Raw genomic sequence first — 23,862 nt, 5'->3', positions numbered from 1 at the left:
ACCTCAAGTGATCCACCCGCCTGGGCTTCCCAAAGTACTGGGAATACAGGCGTGAGCTGGACTTTGGATGATAATGATGTATCAGTGTCGATTCACTGATTGTAACAATGTACCACTCTGGTGCAGGATGTCAGTAGCTGGGGAGGTTGTGGGCACAGCAGGTGTATGAGAACTCGCTATATCTTTTTGGTGTCAATTTTGCTGTGAACCTAAAGTTGCTCTAAAAATAAAACTGGCCGGCCGGGCGCCATGGCTCCCGCCTGTAATCCCAGCACTTTGGGAGGCTGAGGCGGGTGGATCACCTGAGGTCAGGAGTTTGAGACCAGCCTGGCTAACACGGTGAAACCCCATCTCTACTAAAAATACAAAAATTAGCCAGGCGTGGTGACGCATGTCTGTTACCCCAGCTACTTGGGAGGCTGAGGCAGGAGAATCGCTTGAACCCCTAAGAGGCAGAGGTTGTGGTGAGCGGAGGTCTCGTCAGTTCACTCCAGTCTGGGCAACAGAGTGACTCCGCCTCAAAAAAAAAAAAAAAAAAAAAGAAAAGAAAAGAAACCAAAATACAAAACACAAAGTCCACTGGGGTCACTCTTGGGGTTTTGACAAATGTCTGACCTGCGTTTACCATTATAGTATCAGACAGAGGAATTTTATTGCCCTAAAAATCCTCCATGCTCCACCTATTCATCAGTCCCTCTCTCCAGCTCCTGGCAACCACTATTTATTTATTTATTTATTTATTTATTTATTTATTTATTTATTTGAGACGGAGTTCTGCTGCTCTGTCTCCCAGGCTGGAGTGCAGTGGTGCAATCACAGCTTACTGCAGTCTCAAATTCCTGAGCTCAAGGATCCTCCCACCTCAGCCTCCGGAGTAGCTGGGACTATAGGTGAGAGCCACCACACCTGGCTCATTTTTGTATTTTGTAGAGGGGGGCTTTCATCGTGTTGCCCAGGCCAGGTCTTGAACTCCTGGCCTCAAGCAATCCGCCTGCCTTGGCCTCCTCAAATGCTGGGATTACAGATGTGAGCCACGGTGCCTGGCCAGCCACTGATCTTTTACTGCCTCCATGCTTCTGCCTCTTCCAGCATGTCATGTAGTTGGCATCATTGTAGCCTTTTCAGATTGATTTATTTTACTTAGTATTATGCATTAGAGTTTCCTCCATGTCTTTTCATGGCATGAGAGCTCATTTCTTTCATTGGAGGATAACATTCCATTCTATTGGATGTACCACTCTTTTGTTTTTTTTTGAGACAAGAGTCTCGCTCTGTCTCTCAGGCTGGAGTCCAGTGGCACTGTCTTGTATCACTGCAAACTCCGCTTTCTGGGTTCATGCCATTCCCCTGCCTCAGCCTCCTGAGTAGCTGGGACTACAGGCATCTGCCACCACGCCTAATTTTTTTTTTTGTATTTTTAGTAGAGATAGGGTTTCACCGTGTTAGCCAGGATGGTCTCGATCTCCTGACCTCATGATCTGCCCTCCTCGGCCTCCCAAAGTGCTGGGATTACAGGCGTGAGCCACCGCGCCTGGCCGGATGTACCATTCTTTATCCATTCACCTAGTGAAGGACATTTTGGTTGCTTCCAAGGTTTGGCGATTATGAATAAAGTTGCTATAAATATCCATGGGCAATTTTTGTGTGGGCACAAGTTTTCAACTTCTTTGAGTAAACACCAAAGAGTGTGGTTGCTGGATTGGAATGCTAAGAGTATGTTTAGTTTTGTAAGAAGCCACCAAAGTGTCTTTCAAAGTGGCTGCATCGTTTTACGTTCCCACCAGTGATGACCGAGGAGTTCCTGTGGCTCCACGTCCTCATCCGCATTTGGTGCTGTTCACATTTTGGATTTGGGCCATTCTAAAAAGTATGTAGTGGTCATTTTATCTCTTCTCTTTTTTCTGTCTCTCTGTTTAATTTAAAGTTAATAGCATTGACCAATACGTTGTATGCATTTACACTATAGCATGTTATATTTTTGTTTTGATCATATTCCTTTTCACTTTTCCATTCTTTTTCTTTTTCTTTTCTTTTCTTTTTTTGAGACAGAGTCTCGCTCTGTTGCTCAGGCTGTGTGGTGGCACAGTCTCGGCTCACTGCAACCTCTGCCTCCAGGGTTCAAGCAATTATCCTGCCTCGGCCTCCCGAACAGCTGGGACTACAAGTGTGCAGCACCACACCCAGCTAATTTTGTATTTTTAATAGAGATGGGGTTTCACCATGTTGGCCAGGCTGGTCTTGAACTCCTAGCCTCAGGTGATCTGCCCACCTCAGCCTCCCAAAGTCTTGGGATTACAGGCGTGAGCCACTACACCCAGCCTCTGTTCTTTTTCTTTACTAATGCTCTCATAAAACAAAATGGTAAAAACAGGAATGAAACAAAAAAAATGTTTTACATCATGCTATTGATTTATATATTTACGCTTTTTAAAGTTGATTTTTAATGGACAAATGAAATTGTATGTATTCACAACACACAACATGATGTTTTGATACATGAATACAGTGTGGAATGGCCAAATCGAGCTGTCTCACACATACAGCACCTCACTCTTCGGTGTGATGAGAACACTTAAAACCGACTCTCTTGGCAACTGTCAAGTCTACTGCTATCTCTGTCTTTGTGTCCTTCCCGCCGTCACCGGGAAGCAGGACGAGCCACAGCCCAGAATCCACTGTGGGCAGCTGCTGAGCTCTCCTGGCTCAAGAACAGTGGTGGCTGCCAGGACCCTCTCCTGGCCCTTGTCCGGGTCAGCCTGCTCGGGCGTGAGGCTGGTGTTGGAGGTCTACCTGGCTCCCTCTCTCCTTCCTCACTGCACCAAAAGGGCATTTCCTAGAGTGTGTGAGGGGGCCGGCCCCTCCTTGCTTGCCCCTGCCCTACAGAGACCCCCTTTTCCTTCTCCGCCTGTGCGGGTGGAACTTGTGGGCTTGTTGCTCGGGCTTCGTGTCTGCAGGGCTTGGGAGTTTTGGGAGGCAGAGGGGGCCTGTTCAATGACGCCTCGTGTGTCCTCTGTGGGGTGCTCTACAGAGGCAGAGGATGGCCCCTGCATCATGCGGATGGACGCTGCTGGCTACGGCTTCCACTCTGAGCTCAGTCTGGCGGGCTGGGCACCCATGGGCACCTCGGGGCTGTCTGAAAGTCAGACCTCGGGGGAGCAGAGTTGGGGCAGGAATATCCGGAGGCTGCCCTCTCCCTCTCCCCGCCTGCCTCCCACCCCAGGCCCCGGCCCCATCGCCCCTGGTTGTGCCAATTGGGAAGTTTCCTTCTCGGGACTGTCGCCTCTCCAGGCTCTGTGTGTTCCATCCACTGCCAGAGAAGGACCTGTGATCACAATAAAAGGTGGGCACAGCGTGGCTTATGGCTGCCACCAAGAGTGAGGAGTCGGACACTGTGCAGGGGGCAGCTCCTTCATCCTTCCAGACTCCCAGGCATGGGGGTGGCTGGGAATGGGCACTAAAGGTCGCTGTGAGCTGGCCAAGACGGGGCGGGCCGTGCTAGTTGGGCGCCTGCAGCGTGAGACTCATGGCTGCACACTCCTGTGACTGCTGTGTGGACCCAAACATAGGACAGAAACCCCCCCAGGGGCCTGAACCCTGGCAAGGCTCAGCCGGGGCTAGACAGGCAGGGGCACGGCCGTGGTGTGGGGTGCTGGCTCAGCCCAGTGAATCCGTTCCTTTCCGTCATATTGGTGACAGCATCCACACCAGGCCATGGGCCATGAGCCCTCTGAGGCTGGGCCAACAGCCCTGTGGGACTAAGGAGTCAGGGCTGCCCTAGCGGCCTGGAGTCACTCAGTGGGCTGCACCCTGGCTTGTGGCCCCATCTCTGTTCAGCCCTCTGGGTCTGTGTGTCGCCCGAGCCTTTCACAGCTCTTTGAGGATGCCGTGGTCCTGGCCTCTGAGCCTCTGTGGGTGTGGCTTTCTCTTGTGGCTTCCTCCCTCCTTCCAAGTCCAGGCAGAGGCGCCCTCTTTCCCGAACCCATGCCCTACACCCCGTCAGAGGGACTTCCTCCCGCCTTGGGGGTCTCAGCCCATTTTGTCCTGATGCCCCGCCTGGTGGGTCATGGTTCCTGCCTGAGCCTGTGTCCCTGTGGCCCATACGAGTTCCTCGAGGGTGGACACGGCCTTCTCCAGTTCTGAATCCCTCATCGTTCACCTGCGTCCCTGCCACGGCCTCTCCCATGGGCTCTCACGAGGTGCTGGGCTAAATGGGGTTGAACACAGACCACCTAAGGGGCCGAAGCCGCTGCTTCCCTGTGTTTGGGGCGGAATTGGGATGGGCTCGGGCTTCCTAAGTAGTGACTGCGACTCCACTGGGTGACCTGGCTCCTGCTGCCTCTCATAGCAGAGTGGGGGTCCCTTCTTCCTTGCTGGGCACAGGGCACACCTCTGGGTGGGAGACAGGTTCCTTTTTCACCAGCTCCCACCCGCCCACTGAGAAAAGGTACGAACACAAGCGACACGGAAGCACTGACATTCGGCAGCAGCCTCCTCCCCTGGCGTCTGAGGCAAGCCGGGAGGGCGCGGGGCTGGGTTGGGAGACGGCGAGTGAGCAAGTGGCGGGAGGCTGTGCTCAACCCCAGGTCGGGCTTTACTGGTGGAGTTTCAGGCACAGTCATGAGATTTCAGATTGTGAGTGGGAACTTCAGGACCCCCTGACTTCAACGGCAGAACTGGTGTCCCGCTTCACCCACACCTGCAAGTCTGGTCTGCCCCTGACCGGCCACGGGTCCTGCTCTCCCATGGCCTGGAAGCCTCACCCGCCTCCTGCCTCCTCCCCAGGCCAGGCAGGTCGTGATGATGAGGAATTGAGAGGCTCACAGCTGGGGATTTCCCTGCCCATCACGCGCCAGCTCCGGCCTCATCAGCGGAGACTTCCTGCTCTGTCCCAGCCGTGTCTTGTCCGCATCTCGCCCTGAGGAGCAGGTGTGCAGTTCCTGAGTGACGCGAGGCACACAAGGCCGTCCTGACCTCGCTCCTCCCGCCTCACAGCGGCAGCCTGGGCCAGGAGAGAGGGCAGCGATTCCTCCCGCGATGCCCTGGACTTGGAGAAAGGCAGCCCGGGCAGTTGCTGGGAGAATACATGGAGATGACAAAAGCAATCACAGCTAAGAGCTGACATTGTTTATTGAGTGCTTGCCGTGCCCTGGGCCTTGTTCTGGCCCTTTCTACTGGCACTTGTTGAAGCCTCACGATAACCTTGCAAAGTGGGTTTATGAAGCACGTTTCACAGATGAGGAGACTGAGGCTCGGAGAAATGACCTGCTAGGCTCATTCAGCCAGGAAGGGGTGAGGCTGGCACTAAGGGCCATGATGCGTGACTGTTGGTGGAAAGTATTAAATGGGGAATTCTGTCCCCGAGAGACCTGATCCCAGGAACCGACTTTTGAGAAGAAGTGCCAAGTCTTGGGGCTGGCAGCGCTGAGGTCAACCAGGCCAGGCCTGGGCTGTGGTGTTCCCCCCCGGGGGACAGAGCAGAGCACTTGACCCTTCACTAAGCCCTCCCGCCTCTGTGATCTCTTTGGCTCTTCGCGGCAGCCTTGGAAAGTAGGTGTTAAGATTCCCGTTTCCTAGTTGGGAAAACTAAGGCCTGAGATGGGAAGTCCCTGCCCAGCATGGAATGCCAGAGAGGGAGGAGTTGGACCCATAACTTCGACCTTGGCACCTGCAGCCTCCCCTGCCCTTTCCCCGGTGGGGGTGAGGCTGCTGTGTGGGTGTGGGGGTGACTCACATGGGCCACATGGGCGGGCGGGCGGGCAATGCAGCTGTGGCCGGTGGGCGTGGCCTGCCTGGCGCCGAGGGCAGGTGGCCCAGCCAGTTCTGCCTCTGATGCCTCATTCCAGCCATCCCTCTGCCTGCAATGAGAGCTTTCCACCGCCTCAGCCACAGTCCCACCCAGGGGCCTTGGGCCCCAGACATGCGGTGATCTCAGAGCGAGGGTTGCCACGACCACCCAGAACCTCACCAGGTGAGTCTTCCCTGCACAAGGCAGCTGGTCATCTCCAAGGTCCCTGGGGAGCCCAGAGCGTGGCCCTCAGAGGTCCTCTGGGCCATGTCTGCCCTTGGCCAATAGGCCTTGGGAGGAGGGTTGGAAGGAGCTTGGGCCCCAGCGAGGAGAGCAAGGCCGTGCGCTCTTGGCTGTAGGGACATGTGAGAATACAGGTCCTTACAGACTCAGGAACATTTCCCTGAGGTTTGGGAATCCTGGGGAGGGACATCTCAATCTTATCACTGCTGAGGGGCAGAGGAGAGGCTCCTGCTTCCCCAGGCTGGCCCAGGGAGGTGGCTTTCTGGGGCAGGAGTGTGATGGGAGTTCAGGATGGGAGGCGGTGGCCCCACCGCGAGAGAGAGATGGGGCCCAGGCATCTCACAGGTGCTGAGTCAGCAGCTGTGGCTCTGCGGCCTGCTCTGTCGCCCAGGAAAGACCATTTCAATCAGTGTCAGGGATTGGGAGAGAGAGGGAGGGCCAGGGCAACAAGAGAGTCCAGCAGGTGAGAACGTGGGGTTTATGGGGTGACTCAGGGAGCTAATGATAGCTGCTGCGGCCCTAGTCTGGAGCTCCCTGAGCCTCTCCTGCCCCAGAGGCCCCCGGCAGGCCACATTCTCAGGCCCAGGGAAGGCAGAGAGCAACCAGCTCTCAGGGCCACAGAGTCCTTGGGGACCACTCAGCCCACTTCTCAGAAAGGAAAACAGAGGCCCTGGGAGGGGTGAGACGCGCCCTTCATCTGTCTCCTTCATGCTCGGTGCCTCCCAGCCTTTTAGTTCACCAAAGGCCACGTGTGGATGGGGAAAGCCGTAAAGGTTGCCCGTCCTCATCAGGCCGTGACTGGACATGGGAAGGCCGGGAGCCCAGCAGTCCCTCTCGGTGGGCTGCTCCACCTGCCTGGCCTCAAGGTGCCTGCGCTCCGGGGCCAAAGCTCTCCCTCGCCAATGCCTCCCTGATCCTGAGCCTGCTCCGTTTGAGTTGGAGGGCGGGGGACTCTCTCTAACCTGATGACATCCGGTTCCGGAAACTTCCTCCAGGAAGCTTTCCCATTGGGGTGGGATCACCAGTGGCCCCAGCTCCACCCCACCCAACTGGGTTCTTCTTACAGGAATCCATCTTCCTGCCCCCACCTATGTGTCTCTGGGTGAGTCCCCTGAGGGTGACTCAAGCTGAGAGTGGCACCCCCTGACTGCACAGTCACCACCTATCCACACAACCCTTTCCCAGCCCGAGTCCTCTCTCTGTGGCCAGCCGGCCCCCTTCCCGTCCCTGTGGCCCCTGCAGCAGCCTCGTCCTGGCCCCTGGCTTCTGGTGTCCCCCACCCCGCAACGCAGCACCCAACTCCCAGCTGCCCCCGGGGATCAGCCGTAGCTCTTTATGTTTAATAAAAACTTTATGTATTTTTTATTCATTTTTTTGAGACAGAGTCTCGCTCTGTTGCCCAGGCTGGAGTGCAGTGGCACAATCTCGGCTCACTGCAACCTCCGCTTCCTGGGTTCAAGTGATTCTCCTGCCTCAGTCCAACCTCCACCTCCTGGGTTCAAGCGATTCTCCTGCCTCAGCCTCCTGAGTATCTGGGCCTACAGGTGTGCACCACCATGCCCGGCTAATTTTTTGTGTTTTAGTAGAGACAGAGTTTCACCGTGTTGCCCAGGTTGGTCTTGAACTCCTAAGCTCAGGCAATCTGCCCACCTTGGCCTCCCCAAGTGCTGGGATTAGAGGTGTGAGCCACCGTGCCCGGCTAAAGCCACAGCTCTTATGCAGTGTGCAAGGACTTCACAGGGCCCAGCCTGCCCACACAGCTTTTGTTGCCAGGGTCCCCGTGAGCTCCCCAGGTTCTCTGGCCACAGCAGCTCCCGCCACTCCTACCACTCCTGACCCTCCCAGGCCGTGCCCTCTGCCCGGCTTGTCCTTCCTCCACACAGCAGCCTGTACAGTCTGTCCTGGTCTTATTGGAAGATGTATCAGTCCCCCTTCCCCACTCCCCACACCCCTTGGGGCTCAGCACCGTGCCCAGCCCACTCTGAGCATCAATAAAGCAGGTCTGGACAGGGGGTCGGCCTCCTCCGCCTGGGGTAAGGGGACTCAGCTGCTCCTTGCAGGTGGGAGGGGAGTCTAATGGACGGCAGCCATAAGCTGGTTACACGCAGCTTTGGGAGGGCGGGGGAGATGATGGGTGTGTTGGCTGCCAAGACCACCTGGACACTGAGGAATCCAAAACACCCGAGGAGCGTGAGGCTGTGTAACTAGGAGCATAACGTCTAGAGCAAAGGAGGTGATAATCTTGCTCTGCGGAGGTCAGAACTGTTTGAGAGCTGCTCATCACGAAATCGGAGAGGGGCCTCGAGAAAACAGAGCTGGTGCCCAGGAGTCCGCCTGGGGACTGGCCGGCTGAGATGGTGTCGTGAGAGAGGATCGGGGCATGGTGGTCTCTACTGGGACACCTTCCTGGGCTCTCCTAGGACCATAGCATCAGGGGTGCTAGAGCAGGGAGCTGGGGAAGCTTTGGGGACAGCTTCTCTGTCCTTGAAGAAGGGTTGGTGACCTGGGAAGGGAGGAGTGAGCTTCCTGTCCCAGGGAGTGTCAACGGGAGCTGGATACAGCCACACGGGGATCCTAAATTCCCTGAAGCTCCCCCGTCTCCTCAGCCTGAGCATCTGCCCTGTTGTTGTATTCCAGCCATGAATGCCCACCCCAAGGAGACGGTGCCTCTCATGGGCAAGAGAGTTGCCGCCCCCAGTGGGAACCCTGCTGTCCTGCCTGAGAAGAGGGCGGCGGAGATCACCCCCACAAAGAAGAGGTGGGTCCAGAGGGCTCGGGACTGGGACTGCGGCACTGTGAGGGGCAGGAGCGGGGGGCCTGGCAACCCCCAGGGAGCCCTCGCCTTGGGGAGACCTGAGACTCTCAGTCTCGCCTGAGGTGGCCCGGTGCCCGGCGAGGTATGACTGGGGGATGGTGCTGGGGGGAGCACAGCACACTCAGGGGGCTGAGCTGCGGTGGTCAGTGTGACTGGCACAATTAGGGAAGCCTCCTTGGAGGGATCAGGGGATGCTGAGGCAGGAGCAGTCAGGAGGGCTCCTGAGGGAGGTGAGGGATGGCTGGAGCCATCCTTGAGACGAGGAGCAGAATGCTGGGTGGAAGTTCCAGGTGACCTGGACCCTCTGCCAGGCACGTTTTCCACACACACCAACGGCTTTCCATCCACTGTGCAACCAGCTGGGTTATTCAAGCTCTTGAACTCCACCTTTGGAATGGGGACACCGGCAGTGGCACCAACGATAGGATGACAGTTCATTGGGATCAAGTCAGCAAAGTGCTCAGTGTGGCGCCTGGCACGCGGTCAGAGCTCAGCATGTGCTGGCATTGAGAGTGTTTTGTGACCCTCACCATCATCATTGTCCCCATCACTCCACGGGGTCCCTGGGAACTGGGCCGGGCTGGAATGATGAGCTTTACTTCTTGGCTGGGGACATGGAGGAGGCCTGGAGCAGAGAAGGACCTCTCCAGGGTCGCCCGTCCTGCCCCTCTGCTGCCTCCAGTGTAGATTCTGCCCCCCCAGCTCATTCGGTGCCTCTCAAGCTGTCCCCCCAGCCCACTTCGTCTGTGCGTCCCTTGAACCCGGGGTGGCCCTGCCTCCTCTGCCTGTATCCCAGGCCCCCTTTCAGCCAGGGGTGAGCTTGGTGCTTCCCCGCTGTTAGTTGGAGCTATAATCACTGAGGTGTCCTGTGTACCAGCCCCAGGGTTGGGCTCAGGATAACGAGCTTGGGACATGGAGAGAAAAATCGCCACGCCTGCTCAGTCTGGTGAAAGGGGAGTCGAGGAGAGAGTGGGAAGCGACCAGAGAGAGGTGAACTAGCCCCGTGGGGCCTGAAGAGCGGCAGGTTATTCTGATCCTGTAGGCAGTCTCAGGGGACTTCCTGGAGGAGGTGGTGCTAGAGAAGATGTGGAGAGGAAGGAAAAGTACATCTTGGGCAGAGAGAGATGGGAGCAGTGGCTCAGAGTGGGGGCACTGAGGTGAGGAGTCTGGTGTAGCTGAAACGCTGGGCGGTAGAGGAGTCTTTGGGGAGATGAGTCCCTTTGACTTCCTTGGCGGTCAGTCAAGGAAATTGGACAATCCTGAGGGCAGTGGGGAGCCATGGAGGGATTTTTTGTGGGAGGGAGGGCATGGTGAGATGTGCCTTTTGGAGAGGTGACTCTGGGGGATCTGCATGGATGATGGATTGGAGGAGAGGCTGACGGCAGGGAGACCATGAGGAGGCCTTTGGGAAGCCCAGGTGATAGGTGGTGATGTGTGAGCCTGGGTGGTCAGGGATAAAGAGGAGGGGACAGCACAGAGGGGTGTCAGTATCATAGGATCTGCAGGACCAGGCATGGGAGTAAGGGAGAAGGAGGAATCCTGGTGGGAGGGACTGGAGGGATGGCGAGGCCGTCTCTGACATGGTGCACCACAGGAGAAGATCCAGGTCAGGAGGAATGAGCCAAATTCAGTTGTGAAATGTTGGGTAAGAGGTGCCTGAGGGACACCCAGGTGGAGGCCCCATCTTGGAATGCAAGAGGGAAAACTGGTGGAAGTGGAGCCAGACAGGTGTCCTGTGTGGGGCCAAGGGGGCAGCCTGGGTCTGGGTGGACTTGTCCAGAGAAGGGCCGAGACATCCCTGAGCTAAGCGGGCAAGGACCACCTCCCTGGCTCTCCTCCCACTTCCCCTCCGTTCTCACTTTTCCAGGGGAGGTTTGGACCTCGGGAAAAAATTGAGGACAGAGTTTTGGGAGAATCCCAGGTTTTTTTCCTCAGCAGGACCCGTCAAGCCACCTGCTCTGAGCCCATCCCCCCATTCATAGACTTAGCTCCAGGCTTAGTTCGGCAAAGCCTCCTCAGCCCAGCCAAGAGCTGAGCTTGATGTGTGTCCTGAATTGGTGTCCACTCCTCTGCCCCAAAGGCTCTCTGAGGACCCTCATGTGAAGGTTTGGGCATCCCCCTCAGAACTGAGTAGGGGACTTGGGCCTAGAGAGAAACAGAAAATATAAGAATAGGTCGGGCGCGGTGGCTCAAGCCTGTAATCCCAGCACTTTGGGAGGCCGAGGCAGGTGGATCATTTGAGGTCAGGGGTTCGAGACCAGCCTGGCCAACATGGTAAAACCCTGTCTCTACTAAAAATACAAAAATTAGCCAGGTGTGGTGGTGGGCGCCTGTAGTACCAACTACTCGGGAGGCTGAGGCAGGAGAATCGCTTGAACCCAGGAGGTGGAGGTTGCAGTGAGCCAAGATTGTGCCACTGCACTCCAGCCTGGGCAACAGAGCAAAACTCTGTCTCAAAAAAAAAAAAAAAAAAAAGAAAGAAAGGCCAGGTACGGTGGCTCCGCCTGTAATCCCAGAACTTTGGGAGGTCAAGGTAGGTGGATCACAAGGTCAGGAGTTTGAGACTAGCCTGGCCAACATGGTGAAACCCTGTCTCTACTAAAAAAAACTACAAAAATTAGGTGGGTATGGTGGTAGGCACCTGTAATCCCAGCTACTTGAGAGGCTGAGGCAGAAGAATTGCTTGAACTTGGGGGCTGGAGGTTGCAGTAAGCCGAGATTGTGCCACTGCACTCTAGCCTGGGTGACAGAGCAAGATTCTGTCTTAAAAAAAAAAAAAGGGAAATATATATATAAATTATAGGTGAAGAAAGAGGGCAATGCTGACCCCTAAGGAAACAGGTGCTAATGGTGGAATCAAAAGCACCAGGGAGTCTGGAGATGGGAGAGACTTTTGGACCTGAGAGTGTTCCTGAACTATCATGCCATTCCCTGACAGCAGCTGTCATCTTTGCTTCCTTCCTGGACCCTGGAAAACTGATGCCCAGGGTCAGAGATGCAGACTGATGGAGGTTGTGGAGCCACTGGCCTTGCAGAGCCCAGAGCACTTGGGCATTTCTTGGCACAAAGCAAATGAATGGGCAGTCTCCTTCCCAGCCCTGGACTGTTCAGGGATAGTTCTTTGACTTCAAAGGAACAGAAATGCAGTAGAAATGGTATAGAATTGTCTGCTCACCTGAGTCAACCACACCCAGCTGGTGCCCTTTGGTCTGGAGAGAAGGCAGGAAGAAACAAACATCGCCTACAGCAGGTCAGCAGCCAGGGTGTCACAGGGCTAAGGCCTTGCCACGTGCTTATGACGCTGGGTGGGATGTGGTGTGTAAAGTGACCAGTAGAGCAAGTACAGGACAGACCCTCACAGTCTAGCAGCTGCTTTGCCCCAGGAGTTAGGTCTTTGCCCAACAGTTGGGGTCCTTCCCAGCCCTGCGCTTATCACTGTCTTCTCATGTCTGGTGCTCCAGCTGACAAGGGCTTCCTTCTCCAGACACAGACCTCCCCTTCTCCTGAGGCTTTCTCATGCTGTTCTGTCTTTGGGGCTTTTCCCAAACCAGAGGATGGTGTCAAGACCCAGACCACATCCCACCCCAAAAGAGCACAGAGCCCTCCCTGATCCCTGTCTTCAACTGGAAGGATCTTCTCTTCCTCTGAGCTCCCGTAGCCCAACCTCTCTCTGAAGAGGTTCACGTGGTCATTGGGATGATGTGTTAGCTCTGGTTGAGATCTCTGAGCGTGGGGTCCCTGGAAGGTTCATCTCTTCCCTTCTGTCTCCCTGAGTTTCTTACACAGAGGACATTAGTAGCTTTTGAGTAAGCAGATGAGTCAATAAAAGGGCAGGCAGGAGGCCGGGTGCGGTGGCTCACGCCTGTAATCCCAGCACTTTGGGAGGCCAAGGCAGGTGGATCACGAGGTCAGGAGATCGAGACCATCCTGGCTAACACGGTGAAACCCCATCTCTACTAAAAATACAAAAAACTAGCTGGGTGTGGTGGCGGGCGCCTGTAGTCCCAGCTACTTGGGAGGCTGAGGCAGGAGAATGGCGTGAACCTGGGAGGTGGAGCTTGCAGTGAGCCGAGATCGTGCCACTGCACTCTAGCCTGGGTGACAGAGCGAGACTCCGTCTCAAAAAAAAAACAAAAAAAGAAAAAAAGAGCAGGCAGGAAAATGATGAGCTGGTGAGCAAGCAGCTGGGTGGCCCAGCATGGCCCTTGGCATACATGAGGACACTATGGAGCAATGAGGAAATGCTTCTTCCTTTCCCTCAGGTTCTCAGCCTCGGGTCTGGAGTGGATACATATTCTTGTGATACGGCTTTCTGGACCATCTTTGGGTCCCTGTGGACTCTGAGAGAAGGCCTTGAGTAGGTAGGGAGGTAGGGCAGAGACAAAGGACTGCTCCTCATCTTCTTGTGAGAGATTGGGAAGGGGATGAGGCTTAGGAGAGGTAAAGGCTTTAAGCAGCTGAGAGCACAGTGGAAGTCACCTGAAGGATGCAACCTCCCAACATTTTGGTTTAAGGTTATGTAGGTTTACTTGCTTATTGGTCCTGTCCACCTATCCTCCCCTCCCAATTACTTATTATCCATCCATCCATCTATCATTTATTCACCCATCCATCATCTATTCATCCATCCATCCACCCATCCATCATCCATCCACTCATCTACCCGTCATCCATCCATCATCCATCCATCCATATATCATCTGTACATCCATCCATCATCCATCCACTCATCTACCCATCCAATCATCCATCCATCCATCCATCATCCATTCACTCATCTACCAATCCCATCATCCATCCATCCATCCATCCATCATCCATCCATCCATCCATCATCCATCCACTCATCTACCCATCCCATCATCCATCCATCCATCCATCCATCTGTCATTTATTCACCCATCAATCATCTATTCATCCATCCATCAATCATTTATTCATCCATCCATCCATCATCCATTCACTCATCTACCCATCCCATCATCCATCCATCCATCCATCATCCATTCACTCATCTACCCATCCCATCATCCATCCATCCATCCATCCATCCATCATCCATCCACTCATCTACCCATCATCTATCCATTTTCCATCCACCCATCCATATATCCATCCATCCATCATCCATCCACTCATCTACCCATTCCATCATCTATCCATCCATCCATCCATCCATCCATCCATCCATCCATCCATCATCTATCCGTCATCCACCCATCCCTCATTCTATCATCTCTCCATTATTCATTCATCCATTTATCTGGGCATCTATACAACCAACCATCCTTCCTTCCACTCATTTGTCTTTCACTCATTATCTATCCTCTCACTCATTCACCTATGAAGACTTCTGAGCATTAGGACCAGTGTTGGGAATCAAGGATAATTCAACTGTAGTCTCTGCCATTGAGGAATGTACAGCTGTAGGATGGTGTATTGTCCAGAGTGTGGAAAATCATGGCCTCACCGTACTATTTCTTGGTCAGTTCTGACCAACTTACTGGAACAACAGCTCTGGAAGGGACGGAAATTTTGTCCACTGTTCACTACTGTATCCCCAGCTGCAGAAACAGTGCCTGGCACATTGTAGATGCTCAATAAATATTTGTGGAGTAAATGCGCCACTGAGGAATGCAGACAGGTAGGGTGATGGGGAGCAGGGGAGGGAGTGGACCGACAGTCTTGGGGAAAAAGCTGTGGGTATAGGGCTTGGAGCTCTGTCTGGAGATAATTTGGCAAATCTCAACCAGGACGTTTTGGGACTGAACCACCAGCAAATGTGTTTGGAGTTTCTGGGTCAGGCTGCTGTTGCAGAGTGACTACTGTAGGGCGAAAGTTCTGGGGTGCTGCAGGGCTGCAGGGAAGTGGCAATCAGACTGGTTGACCTCCGATGTCCACTTCAGCTGGACGTTCCGTAAGAGGACGACCCCAGAACTGCCCTGGCTCCAGGTTCCAGGCCTTAGCAATCATCTGGCCCAACCATCATCCATTCAGTGAAGATGACTGGCCCAGAGAGGGCAAGTGACCATCTGGGGTCACACAGGAGGGAGAGGCAGAGCTGGACTAGAACCCAGGCTTTAGTTCCCAGGCAAGGGTTTAACTCCTCTCTTTGTCTTCCCTTTTGGAAGAAGAGTTTGACTGGTAGCTCAGGTCAGAAGGTTCCTTTTGGTGGGCAGGAGACTGGCAGGTGAGGCAGGTGAGACTGGCAGCCAGTACTTCCCTCCACCCCACGTAGCCCCATCTCTGGATTAGCACTGAACCTTTCAGGCTTGTCTGTGGCTGGAAGAAAGGGCAGGGATTCCTCGGGCAAGCCCGGGGTCTCTCCTGCTTGCCCCACCCTAGGAAGTGGCTGTGCCAAGCAGCCTCCCTTTGGGGCCAAGCCCTAGAGCTAGTTTAGCTGGAAGGCGGCTCAGATTGCTAAGGCGAGAGCAAAGAAGCGCAGATTGTGGTATGGACTGTGAGCCTGGACATAGGGAAGCAGGTTCTTTGACCAACTTGGCTTTTACCCTGGGGGGTGACCATGGATGAGCTGCTTCTCCACACTGAGCCTCAGTTCTCTCGTCTGCAGAATGGGGCCACAGTCTCTTCCCTGCTACCCTCCCTCCTGAATCTGACACGGCTGAGACTGCCCTTTGGGAGCTCTTCTGTAGTCTTGTGAGGAAGGAAGGGCCATGCTGGTACTTCCGGACCTGAGGACGAAGGAGGCAGCAAAGGTGCTTAGGAGCCCTGGGTGCCTGGAGAGGCCCTGCTGGTCAGGAGGCCACAGTCCCTGGCCAGGACACAGAGGCTGCAGTTGTCCTGTAGCAGCTGCAGGGCAGGAGGGTTGCTGCCACCGAGATCGCCCTCAGCCTGATCCTCACAGTCCGGGTTGTCGTCAGCCGGAAGGCTCTTCTCTGTGCGTGTGATTGTGTTTCCAAGGACATGGGTGCCTGAGTTTGTGGGTGTGTCTGAAGGTGGAACTGGGCTGTGTCTGGCTGGGAGTCACATCTTGGGTGTATGTCTTGCTTCTCATAGGCCAGTGTCTCTCCTTCTCTGGGGCTCAGCCAGGCCACAGGGCCCTGGGCCTCTGTCTGTCTTCTCCCAGCCCAAGGAGAAAACTGCCTTTGCCCTGTGCCTCCCCTCACTGCTCCCCTCCACTGCTCCCCTCACTGCTCCCCTCCACTGCTCCCCTCCACTGCTCCCCTCCACTGCTCCCCTCCACTGCCTGAGATGGTTTCCTGGCTTTTCCTTCTCCACAGAGAATTCCCAGCCCTGTCCTCTGACCCCTCAAGTCCTTCCTGCTCTAGATCAGCCTTTTTTTTTTTTCTAGAGGAGTCTCCCTCTGTCCCCCAGGCTGGAGCGCAATGGCACGATCTTGGCTCACTGCAACCTCCACCTCCTGGGTTCAAGAGATTCTTCTGCCTCAGCCTCCCGTGTCGATGGGATTACAGGCGCCTGCCACCACGCCTGGCTACTTTTTGTATTTTTAGTAGAAATGGGGTTTCACCACATTGGCCAGGCTGGTCTCGAGCTCCGGACCTCAAGTGATCCTCCAGCCTCCACCTCTCGAAGTGCTGGGATTACAGACTTGAGCCGCCGCGCCCAGCCTAGATCAGCCATTTTCAGCCCGTTTTCTGCTGTGACAAACAGCACAAGTGCTGATCAACGGGGGCAAGTATAACTCTGGCCATCTCCCTCTCCCTCAAGAGCCAGGAAGGCCCACATAGATCTGAGTCTAGGGACTGCCCCTCAGAAGGGTTCTGACTTCAGACCTGAGGCCGGGGGCGGGTAGGTGGTGACGGGAAAACCCAGCTCCCAGCACCATCTTCCCCATCCTTGAGGTGTCCTTTGTAGCTGGAGGTGGCTGCAGACAGGGCAACCTGGCTCAAGTGTTAGACCCCCCTCTGTAGAGACTCAGGTTCATCCACCCAGTATTTCTAGCAAGGAGAGTCACCCAGACTCAGTTTTGTTTTGTTTTGTTTTTGAGAAGGAGTCCTGCTCTGTCACCCAGGCAGTAGCACGATCCCGGCTCACTGCAACCTCTGCCTCCCGGGTTCAAGCAATTCTCCTGCCTCAGCCTCCTGAGTAGCTGGGATTACAGACGCACGCCACCACACTCAGCTAATTTTTGTATGTTTAGTAGACCCAGGGTTTCGCCAGGTTGGCTGGTCTCAAACTCCTGACCTCAACTGATCTGCCCATTTCGACCTCCCAAAGTGCTGGGATTACAGGGATTAGCCACCGCACCCGGCCTAGCCCAGCTTTGAATCTGGACTTTGCTACCTATCTGCTGTGTGACCTTGGGCAAGTTGCTTTATCTACAGATAGAAGCCACATGTCTCCATGGGAGGCCTTCCTCACCTTGACATTGTAAATTAGCAGCTAATTGACACTACAGGACAAGAGGAGACTAGAAATTGTCCTCCCTCACCTGCCCCCACCGAGACAAATGCATGTCTGGCTGCTTCCCCATGCGTCTGTTTTTTTTTTTTTTTTTATGAGATGGAGTCTCGCTGTGTCACCAAGGCTGGAGTGGAATGGCATGATATTGGCTCACTGCAACCTCCACCTCCCAGGTTCAAGTGATTCTCCTGCCTCAGCCTCCCGAGTAGCTGGGATTACAGGCGCCCGCCACCATGCCCGGCTAATTTTTGTATTTTTAGTAGAGACGGGGTTTCTCCATATTGGTCAGGCTGGTCTCGAACTCCCGACTTCAGGTGATCTGCCCGCCTTGGCCTCCCAAAGTGCTGGGATGACAGGCATGAGCCACTGTGCGTCTATGTTTATCTTTTGTTAAGTGCAGATTTACTGAGCGCAAGATGAATCCGTAATTGACTGTTTCCTCTACCTGCCCCTTTTCACATGCAACACATGTACTCAGCAAACAGAATCGAAGCCTCACAAGAACGTGGCCCTATGCTCCCTGTTTCTTTCTTTTCTTCCTTCCTTCCTTCCTTCCTTCCTTCCTTCCTTCCTTCCTTCCTTCCTTCCTTCCTTCCTTCCTTCCTTCCTTCTTTCCTTCCTTCTTTCCTTTTTTCTTTTTTCTTTTTTTTTTGAGACAGAGTCCTGCTCTGTCACACAGGCTGGAGTGCAGTGGCATGATCTCAGCTCACAGCAACCTATGCCTCCCGGGTGCAAGCGATTCTCCTGTCTCAGCCTCCAGCGTAGCTGGGATTACAGGTGTGTGCCGCCATACCTGGCTACTATTTTTTTTTCTTTTTTTTTTGCATTTTAAGTAGAAACGGGGTTTCACCATGTTGGCCAGGGCTGGTCTCCAACTCCTGACCAGAGGTGATCTGCCCGCCTCAGCCTCCCAAGGTGCTGGGATTATAGCCCCTGCACCCGGCCTGCTCCCTCTTTTTTTTTTTTTTTTTCTTTCCTCCTTCCTCTCCTGCCCACTTTCGCCTTTAAATATTGAGGCCCTCAAAATCCTGTTCAGAGGAGAAAGCATGGGCCACAGATCCTGCTGGGGCTTGTGTGTCTTTTTCCTGGGTGTGTCCTCAACCTTGGCAAAATAAACCTCTACATCAACCAGGCTCGCCTCAGTCCTTTTCTTCGGTTGTTCACACTTGACCGGCAGCTCCCTGGAGACCATCTGTGAAATGTAGGTGATAATGACAGTGACCATCTCCGAGGGCTCCCGGGAGGGCTGGGCAAGGCCATTTGGGCTCAGAGCTGGTCAGGGTGTGTGCTCAGCATGGGGGCACCCTCTGTGGCCGGGAGGCAGGACACAGGCAGACAGGCTCTGCCTGGTTCGGCCCTGACGAACTTCCTCCATGTTCCCTCAGTGCACACTTCTTCCTGGAGATAGAAGGGTTTGAGCCCAACCCCGTGGCTGCCAAGACCTCTCCCCCTGTCTTCTCCAAGCCCATGGATTCCAACATCCGGCAGTGGTGAGTATGGGCCCCAGCCCAACCCCCTGCCCTGGGCCCAGCCCTCAGCTCCAGAATGTGGCCAGTGACTTGCCCTGGTAATGGGGCCAGGCCTGGCTGTGGCATGCTACCACTGTCTATTATAAAACTTTATTATTATTTATTTATTTGAGACAGAGTGTCGCTCTGTTGCCCAGGCTGGAGTGCAGTGGCCCAATCTCAGCTCACTGCAGCCTCCACCTCCTGGGTTTAAGTGATTCTCCTGTCTCAGTCTCCCAAGTAGCTGGAATTACAGGCACATGCCACCACGCTTGGCTAGTTTTTGTATTTTTAGTAGAGACGATTTAGTAGAGACAGTTTAGTTTCACCATGTTGACCAGGCTGGTCTTGAACTTGCGACCTCAAGTAATCCACCTGCCTCGGCCTCCCAAAGTGCTGGGATTACATGCATGAGCCACCTCATCCGGCCCATTTTAAAACTTTAAAACCCTCTCTGTTCCCTCCACCAACACCTCCAGCATCTCTGGCAACTGTGATGACATGGACTCCCCCCAGTCTCCTCAGGATGATGTGACAGAGACCCCATCCAATCCCAACAGCCCCGGGTAAGTCTGCCCCTCCCCCTCCTCCCACTGTGCCCACTCAGGCTGGGGGTGCCAGAGAGGCAGGATCCAGGGCCCTGCAGGAAAGAGAAAGAATCCACCATTCCTGGGGATTGGGACAAGTAGAGTCATGGGTCCATGACAGGTAGGACGTGCTGGGGGAAGGAGTGGAGTATTGCATTTTATAAAACCCATTCATTATGAAACATTCAAACAGCAGGATGCAGTGGAACAAGAACTGTAGCACGATACTGTTTTTGTGAACTAAAAATACATGGCCAGGTGCAGTGGCTCACATCTGTCATCCCAGCACTTTGGGAGGTCGAGGCAGGCAGATCATGAGGTCAGGAGTTCAAGACCAGTCTGACCAACATGGTGAAACCCCGTCTCTACTAAAAATACAAAAATTAGCCGGGCGTGGTGGTGCATGCCTGTAATCCCAGCTACTCAGGAGGCTGAGGCAGGACAATTGCTTGCACCCTGGAGGTGGAGGTTGCAGTGAACTGAGATTGTGCCATTGTATTCCAGCCTGGGTGAGAGAGCAAGACTCTGCCTCAAAAAAAAAAAAAAAAGAAAAGAAAAGAAACAAAATACGTGTGCCCAATATCCATATGCATTTTGCAAGAACACGTGGAAACAAAAGGAGATCATCCTGGCTAACCCAGTGAAACCCTGTCTCTACTAAAAATACAAAACATTAACCGGGCGTGGTGGCAGGTGCCTGTAGTCCCAGCTACTCAGGAGGCTGAGGCAGGAGAATGGCATGAACCCGGGAGGCAGAGCTTGCGGTGAGCCGAGATGGCACTACTGCACTCCAGCCTGGGCGACAGAGCAAGACTCTGTCTCAAAAAAGAAAAAAAAAAATCGAGACCATCCTGGCCAACATGGTGAAACCCTGTTTCCACTAAAAATATAAAAATTAGCCAGGCGTGGTGGCCGGCGCCTGTAGTCCCAGCTACTCAGGAGGCTGAGGCAGGAGAATGGCATGAACCCGGGAGGCGGAGCTTGCAGTGAGCCGAGATGGCGCCACTGCACTCCAGCCTGGGCGACAGAGCAAGACTCTGTCTCAAAGAAGGAAAAAAAAAAAATCGAGACCATCCTGGCCAACATGGTGAAACCCTGTTTCCACTAAAAATACAAAAATTAGCCGGGTGTGGTGGCGAGCGCCTGTAGTCCCAGCTACTCAGGAGGCTGAGGCAGGAGAATGGCATGAACCCAGGAGGCGGAGCTTGCAGTGAGCCGAGATGGCGCCACTGCACTCCAGCCTGGGCGACAGAGCAAGACTCTGTCTCAAAAAAGAAAAGAAACAAAAGGAGACATCAACGGTTACCACGGTTACTTATCTGGAGTGGGAGGACAGGGAGGGATAGATTAAAAAAGTTCAAACAACATAAAATATGAAATCTCATATTTTCAAGGTAATGTCTATTAACAGGCATAGATCCTTCCTGATCATTACTGCATGCAGCCAAATACAGGTATTTTGACAGAATGTGATTGCATGTGGATTACAAGGGGAGCCTGATGGGTCCACACAGCCCAGGGGTTTGCAGGCGTTGTGACAGGCATGGGAGATGTTGGCGGCAGGTGCAGCGCCCTGCAGGCAGCTCTGGCGGGGAAAAGGAGAGATTGAGCTTGAGAGGACGTGTGTGGTGAGTTGGAAACATTTTCTGGCTCAGTGCACACCTGGCCAAGGAAGAGCAGAGGAGGAAAAAGAGGCGGCTGAAGAAGCGTATCTTTGCAGCCGTGTCTGAGGGCTGCGTGGAGGAGCTGGTGGAGCTGCTGGTGGAGCTACAGGAGCTTTGCAGGCGGCGCCATGACGAGGATGTGCCTGGTGAGTGTCTGAGCCTGGCAGAGGGTACGGGGCTGGGGCCCCGCTTGACTTCCGTTGTCCATCTTCCCCTCCCCTCACCAACCCGTGGGGCTGGAGTGTGAGGGGCCTTGAATTCTGGCGAGGGACTTTGAACTTGACTCCAAGGAGAATGGGGAACCACAGAAAGGTTTGGGCAGGTGAGAGTCGGACGAGAGTTGGGGGGTGAAGCTGGAGAAGGCCACTGTTCAGGCAGGGCTGGGACCCTGAAGCAGGGCTTGAGAAGGGGAACAGTTCTGGGCAGCTCCTCAGCCAGTAGCACGGGCAGGACTTGAGGACCTGGGGAGTGAGGGACAGGGGGTCCAGCATGGTGCCATTTAGACTTGGGTAGCCTGGTGGCTGGTGGAGCCCTGGGTGTGCAGGGATCAGTGCAGTATCAGGTTGATGGGGAGGCCATGAGCTGAACTTTATTTGCAGGACACGAGGAGGGGGCAGGCTGGAGACAGAGGTTCTGGGGTGGACAGTGGGAAGCCACACCGTGGGGAAAGAGTAAAAGGCCTCAGATAAGGCTCCCGTGGGCCACAGAGAGCAAGGAGCCAGCAAAGGAGACGGAGGAGGAACAGCTGGAGAGGGAGGAGGAGAGCGGCCAAGTGTGAGACCTGGGAGCAGGGGTGTAGAGCAGGGACTTGAGGTCTGCGGCTGCAGCTCCCACACCCTCTGAGCTGGGCGGGCCAAGGGCAGCCGGGCCCCGCCTGTAGCTCCGTCCCACGGCCCTGCCTGCAGACTTCCTCATGCACAAGCTGACGGCCTCCGACACGGGGAAGACCTGCCTGATGAAGGCTTTGTTAAACATCAACCCCAACACCGAGGAGATCGTGCGGGTCCTGCTTGCCTTTGCCGAAGAGAACGACATCCTGGGCAGGTTCATCAATGCCGAGTACACAGAGGAGGCCTACGAAGGTATCCTGCCCACAGAGGGGCTGTGCAGACAGGAGTCTCTGAGGGTGCGGGGCTGCGGGGCCGCAGGGCCACTGCTGGCCAGGCCACGTGGAGGCATGGCTGCCACTGAGGAGCCCCAAGCATGTAGCATGGTGCCCGGGAAGTTTCAGGTACCTCTCTCTTTCTTCCTTCATTCTGCAAATAATTTTGAGCACTGGTTCCATGCCAGGCATTGTTTTTGGCATGGGCATGCATTGGTGAATAATACAGGTTAAAGTCACTGCTCTAAGGCTGGGCACGGTGGCTCATGCCTGGAATCCCAGCACTTTGGGAGGCCGAGGCGGGTGGTTCATCTGAGGTCAGGAGTTCAAGACCAGGCTGACCAACATGGTGAAACCCCGTCTCTACTAAAAATACAAAAATTAGCCAGGCATGGTGGCGGGCGCCTGTAATCCCAGTTACTTGGGAGGTTGAGGCAGGAGAATCACCAGAACCCAGGAGGAGGAGGTTGCAGTGAGCCGAGATTGCCATCGCACTCCAGCCTAGGCAACAGAGCAGAACTCCATCTCAAAATAAATAAATAAGTAAAGAAAGAAAGAAAAAAGGAAAGAAAGCAAGCAAGCAAGCAAGCAAGAAAGAATCACTGCTCTAAATAAGATAATTTTAGATTAAAAATATTATGAAAATAAATGGAGATAGTGTGACAGAAAGTGACTGGGGGAGGGCACTTCAGCGTGGACAGTCAGAGTGGTCGCCTTTGGCCTGAGGCTGACATGATGAGAAGGATCAGGGCAAAAGCCTCAAGATGGGACTGAGCTTGGCACATGGTTGAGCAATGAAAAGAAGGCTGGAAGTGAGGCAAGACAGCTGGGCAGGGGCCACCAAAAGTCAACAGTTAGCATCATCATCATCATCATTAACTGTCCCCAACTGGGTCTCAATTTTGTGGATTTCTTTGTAAGTGGGCCAGAGAGGGTGCTGGGAGAGCAAATCTGGGAGAGTGGCTCCCTCCCAGGAAATCCACTGGGGAAAATCAGTGAGATGTGTCTTTATTCGAGTTTTGGAGTCAGTCAACAGCGCTTTAGGGTCTTATGAGGTGCTTGTGGCAAAAATGATTGGCTTAATTATAATTGGATGCCGTCTTGCTGATATGCTGGGGGCCCTAGATGTTTGAGCTTTTTTGGTTTTTGTTTTTTTGAGACAGAGTCTCGCTCTGTTGCCTAGGCTGGAGTGCAATGGCGCGATCTTGGTTCACTGCAACCTCTGCCTCTCAGGTTCAAGCAATTCTCCTGCGTCAGCCTCCCAAGTAATCGGGATTACAGGCGCCCGCCACCATGCCTGGCTAATTTTTTTGGATTTTTAGTAGAGACAGAGTTTCACCAATTTGGCCAGGCTGGTCTCAAATTCCTGACCTCAGGTGATCCACCTGTCTTGGCCTCCCAAAGTGCTGGAATTACAGGCGTGAGCCACCACGCCCTGCCACATTTTAGCTTTTTCCAGGTGGGAGTTTAGCTTTGGCCCTTAACCCTTCTCATGGGAGAAAGTAACTGTGATTTATTATTTGAACTCTGTAGACTTTCAAAAGCATTTTTTGTTATATTATAAGAAAAAGTAAAGGATTGTGACAAACTAGAAGGTATGGAGTGGAAGAGAGGAAACCTAGGGAAGACTGCTGCAGCTGAGTGCTAAACTGCACACTGAGCTGCCTGGTAGCCAATGCAAAGAGAGAAACTGGATGAACCATATCACATTCTCAGCCTGTCTCTAGGGAGTTGACAGTAGTCCTGTAGACAGGGAGGTTCAGGCCAGTGCCT

The 23,862-nt window shown here is 54.2% G+C and overlaps 1 protein-coding gene across 3 annotated transcripts in view; it reads left to right on the top strand.

Annotated features, from left to right (window-relative positions):
- Positions 1-5,846: 5,846 nt before the first annotated feature.
- Positions 5,847-23,862, top strand: part of LOC105474350 (transient receptor potential cation channel subfamily V member 3) — a 47,274-nt gene continuing 29,258 nt past the window's right edge. For all 3 annotated transcript variants that reach the window (XR_011615316.1, XM_071082134.1, XM_071082133.1), the window contains exons 1-6: positions 5,847-5,968; positions 8,666-8,786; positions 18,614-18,718; positions 19,216-19,302; positions 20,979-21,133; positions 21,893-22,069. Coding sequence is in view for 2 of the 3 variants with exons in the window: in XM_071082134.1 (XP_070938235.1) it covers positions 8,668-8,786; positions 18,614-18,718; positions 19,216-19,302; positions 20,979-21,133; positions 21,893-22,069 (643 nt within the window). In the remaining variant the exon portion in view is untranslated. The remainder of the gene's footprint in view (positions 5,969-8,665; positions 8,787-18,613; positions 18,719-19,215; positions 19,303-20,978; positions 21,134-21,892; positions 22,070-23,862) is intronic.

Source organism: Macaca nemestrina, chromosome 17 (genome assembly GCF_043159975.1).
Source record: "Macaca nemestrina isolate mMacNem1 chromosome 17, mMacNem.hap1, whole genome shotgun sequence".
NCBI classification, from domain to species: Eukaryota; Metazoa; Chordata; class Mammalia; order Primates; family Cercopithecidae; genus Macaca; species Macaca nemestrina.
Note: the sequence above shows the minus strand (reverse complement) of the source record. Positions and strands in the feature narration are given on the sequence as shown.